The 4,367-nt window shown below is 38.2% G+C and overlaps 1 protein-coding gene across 1 annotated transcript; it reads left to right on the top strand.

Annotated features, from left to right (window-relative positions):
- Positions 1-995: 995 nt before the first annotated feature.
- LOC129195347 (olfactory receptor 49-like) lies at positions 996-4,367 on the top strand. The gene has a single exon (XM_054801299.1). The coding sequence runs from the start codon at positions 1,614-1,616 to the stop codon at positions 2,571-2,573; it is 960 nt and encodes a 319-aa protein (XP_054657274.1). The 5' UTR covers positions 996-1,613; the 3' UTR covers positions 2,574-4,367.

Genomic DNA, 4,367 nt, shown 5'->3' with positions numbered 1-4,367 from the left:
ATTTCACTGAAAAGACTTAATGGGCAACACTAGGATTATTACCTTGTCTGGCATTGTCTTTTATGATGTTCAGTGGAACGGGTTTAACAGGGACAAGAAGAACAAAATACAGATGGTGAAGATTGTAAAGACATTTTACAGACAACAGGACAGAGGAGGAAATAGTTCTTCGATATTTGAAAGAGCTATGGTTGCCTGAAAAGATTTACATTTTACAGTGTGACTGAATTTGACAAAAGATCAATCGGGGGAGCAAGCTCCACATTGTTTATTGTTCACTCAGTAAAAGTAATAAAGTGAGGCATCATTGTCAGTAAAGTTTGTTGCAAGAAGACTTCTCCTCCCTCCTTTTCCCATAATAGATTTTTTTTTTCCATTTTCTTTCTTTATCATCTTTAAATCAAAGTATTTCTCTTTATCTTTGAAATAATTAATGAGGAGCTCTATTGCAACATTAATGATAGTAAAACATTCCATATAACAAATTTATTTAGCTGCTATCAAGAGGTTCAGTTTGGTGTTAGTAAAACTAGTCAGGATTTAGGTAGCTAATACCTATGAACTAGAACTGGGTACTGAGGTCCCACATGTATCGATTTCTGAAGAATGGGAACAAGTTTTTTATATGTTCCCATTCATCAGAGAACGAAACCATGCTTTTAGAAAGACCTACTGTTCACCTTCATGCATGAATACATTGACAGTGATCACAGTCTAGAAAGAACAGTAATTAGAGAATTTAACGTGCTAATCCATAGAATCATAGAATCACAGAATGGTTTGAGTTGGAAGGGACCTTAAAGATCATCTAGTTCCAACCCCCGCTGCTGTGGGCAGGGACACCCTTCACATCCAGTGGTGGTGTTTACATTTACAAGACTCCGTGCTGTCCCAGGGTAGATATCTTTCCTCCCCCTTATTCTTTGTCAGTTACTTAAAAGCCTTCATCATTTGGTGTTGGAGAATATGCCTGGAGAGGAGAGACAGACCTCAGCCTTAGCTAGTGCATTAGAACAGCAGGAGTATGAAACATCTTGGACTTAAACCCTGACTTTCATCTTATTACAAAGGTAACTAACTTACTGTTCATGTGAAAATTTTTGAAAACAAACTCCCAGGAAAGTGGATTTATGTTCTTGCAGCACCTCTCATTTCAAATACATCATGGAGTTTAGAAGCCTCAACAAAAATAGGATGTCTTCTTGTCCCTTAAACTTTGTTGTGGTTTTCTTAGATTGGAAAGAAATTGCAAGAGATTAGTAGAAACTTACTTCAGTGACATGTTTTTCTTTCAAAATCTTATTTTAGTCCTCTTAACTTTCTTTTTGAAGATTGGATTTGGCTGTAGAGTGGTATTATGAACTACAGCAGCTGTATAATTTTCCATCTTTAGAAATCAGGAATAAACAGAAAAGCTAGTACTGATGGAAAAGAAAACAAAAGTATTGAGTAGATTATTGATAGCATGCCTTCATGTTAGAGATTAATTTCCCTTTCAGTTCTCTGCTGATTCATGTTTCATATACATTTAAATTTAAAACATAACATTGAATCCTCCCTCTCCTTTCTTCCCCCAGTTATTCACAGCACAAGCCACATAAGTAAATGTTGCAATGGAAAACCAAACCATGGTCAGGAATTTCATCCTTGTGCGTTTCACAGCTGGCAGGAAGTTACAGATCTTTATCTTTGTGGTTCTCCTCGTGATCTATGTCTCAATTATAATTGGAAACTTAGTGATTGTCACCATCAGCATCGTGGACCATGGGCTCCATGTGCCCATGTATTACTTTATTTGGAACTTTTCACTGTTGGAAATTGCTTTCACTTCCTCTGTCATTCCTAAGGTCTTGTTCAACCTAGCATCAGGAGAAAAGACAATTTCTGTGATTGGTTGCTTTGTTCAATTTTTTTTATATTTCATCTTTGGCATGACAGAGTTTCTTCTCTTAGCAGCAATGTCATTTGACAGGTACGTAGCCATCTGCTACCCCTTGTGTTACTCTACCATAATGAGCAATAGGCTTTGTAGCTTATTAGTGCTTGGTTCATGGGGGCTGAGTTTTGCACTTCTAATTGGTCCATCAATTGTTGTCTTCAAGTTACCCTTTTGTAACCAAAACATTAACCGTTTCTTCTGTGACAGTGCGCCTTTGGTAAAACTTTCCTGCACAGAAACACCTGTTCTGGATCTTGTTAACTTCTCAATAGCTTTTTTTTCTCTTCTGGGCACTCTCATTATCACAGTCCTATCTTACGCCAATATAATTTTCACTATATTGCACATTTCATCTGCTTCAGGGAGGCGGAAAGCCTTTTCTACTTGTGCATCTCACCTTATTGTTGTCTTCATCTCTTATGGGAGTTGCATTTTCATGTATGTTAAACCTATACACATGGGTGAGCTTGACATCATCAAGGGGGTAGCTATTCTCAATACAGTGGTATCTCCTCTGCTCAACCCATTCATCTTCAGTCTGAGGAACAGGCAGGTTCAAAAAGCCTTGCAAAAATATTTCTCCATGTGCAGTTCTTACAGAACAATTCTGAGTCTGATGAAAAGTGAAAGGTAAAGAAAATTTGCAGGGAACCACCTTAAAGGCTGAAGACATATAAATATTCCAAGTATGCATTTGTGCAGTGAATGTCAGAAACTTTGTTATTATCTCTGCTCTGCTGTCCCTACATGACAAAAACTGGTGGAAGATGAGTCTCCAATACACTTTAGCAATGTAGCAGCTGATTCTGAAATGAGAACCAGGCATCCAATATATACCATACTGGAAATACAAGAGTGATTTAAGAGGACAAGAATAAGAGGAGAAAGAGCATACTGGTGTATGAAGATGGACTGCAGCAAATTGAACTTGCCACAGGAATGTGCACTGGGTGAGGTTACAGAAGAAGGAAGTTTTTATTTGATCTAGAGAGTGGTCAGTGCTGTGAATTTGTGAACTTCAGTTTACAAGGTCTGCTTATTTCTGTTTCTGTGTTTATTCTATTCTGTGTAGCAGAATTTTTCTTTCAGTTTAGGAGAAACAGAACCAGTGTTGTTTTGTCTGGGACCCTGGTGGGTGGTGGGATAGTTTAAGGCATATATATTTGCTTACTGCCTGTGTCTAGTGAAAGAAGAATGAAAAAAAAAAAAAAAACTTGAAGCTGTTTTGGTGACAGATGCAGGCCAGGATTTTAGCAAACACTTGAAAACATGAGCTCAGTCATTAGCTAGCGTCTCCATGGACACACTTTTAGATCATAAAGTGCAAATCAGTCTAAAAACGTGTCTTAGGTGTGCAAACTGAGCATTAAAATGCTTTTGTTACTCTCTATAATGAGCAGTTCACATCTTCACATCAGTACGGTTAAGACAACCACAAAAACAGACATTCCCTTTTCCCTTTTAACTGTTACTAATTGAAGCTTGTGTGTGGTCGGAAATATTTATTTATGTATTTACTCATCCAATTATTTCTTTATTTATTTATTCACTATAGAGAAACTAGAAATAGTAGTAGATTTACAAAGTGTGTCTGTGTTCTAGACTTCAGCACAATACCTGCAATGGGATTTCATTTGACTAATTACTACTTTAAATAGAGTATTTTCAGAGCTCTGTAAAATATATCAGGGTATGTGCTCCTGAACCTGCAGCATCAGGTGAAATCAAAGATGATCTTTGGAGGATCTTAGCTGACAGCATTAGTGAAGGCAATAAAAGGGATTTTCAGTAAGACTAGACTTGCTTAATGGAGACGTTATAATGTAGATTTAAAAACTCACCAGTCATCCCATTTTTACTGCTCTAGCAGGGACTCAGTCTCACTGAGGGAGGTATGGAGGTTTTGCGGTTGTTGTAAAATGTGCAAGTAGGGTGGCCAGGCAGGATGGTGTTACAATAGTAGGTAAGGGAGGAGGTAAATCAGGCCATCCCTGTACAAAGTAATAGGTTCAGAAGGGAAGTCCTGTTTTATTGAACACAGCTGCTCTTTTGTGTAATTTTGTCAGATAGATCAAGCACAATCTTCAACCTGTTTGTACACGCATGTAATTCTTTGATGTTTATGCACATATACTTTGTTGCAACCCAAGGCAACTGATGCATACACAAGCTGATCTCTGATTCAAAGTTACAATATAGTGAATAGCTTGCAAGTAAACACTAACATTGTTATAGTTGAATTGAGACAAATAGAGTCCAAAGTAAATTCAATCTGTATTTATTAAGGTAGGAAAGCAAAAGCAGCGCTGGGCGGCCGGAGAGTCGCAGCTCCACCAAAGGCTCGCCAGGTAGAAAAGCAAAAGCAGCGCTGGGCGGCCGGGGAGCCGCGGCTCCGCCAAGGGCTCGCAAATTCAAACAAGCTAAGCAG

The sequence above is a fragment of the Grus americana genome, chromosome 22 (genome assembly GCF_028858705.1).
Source record: "Grus americana isolate bGruAme1 chromosome 22, bGruAme1.mat, whole genome shotgun sequence".
Lineage (NCBI taxonomy): Eukaryota > Metazoa > Chordata > Aves > Gruiformes > Gruidae > Grus > Grus americana.
The sequence above is the reverse complement of the archived record's forward strand: the minus strand, read 5'-3'. Positions and strand labels throughout refer to the sequence as shown.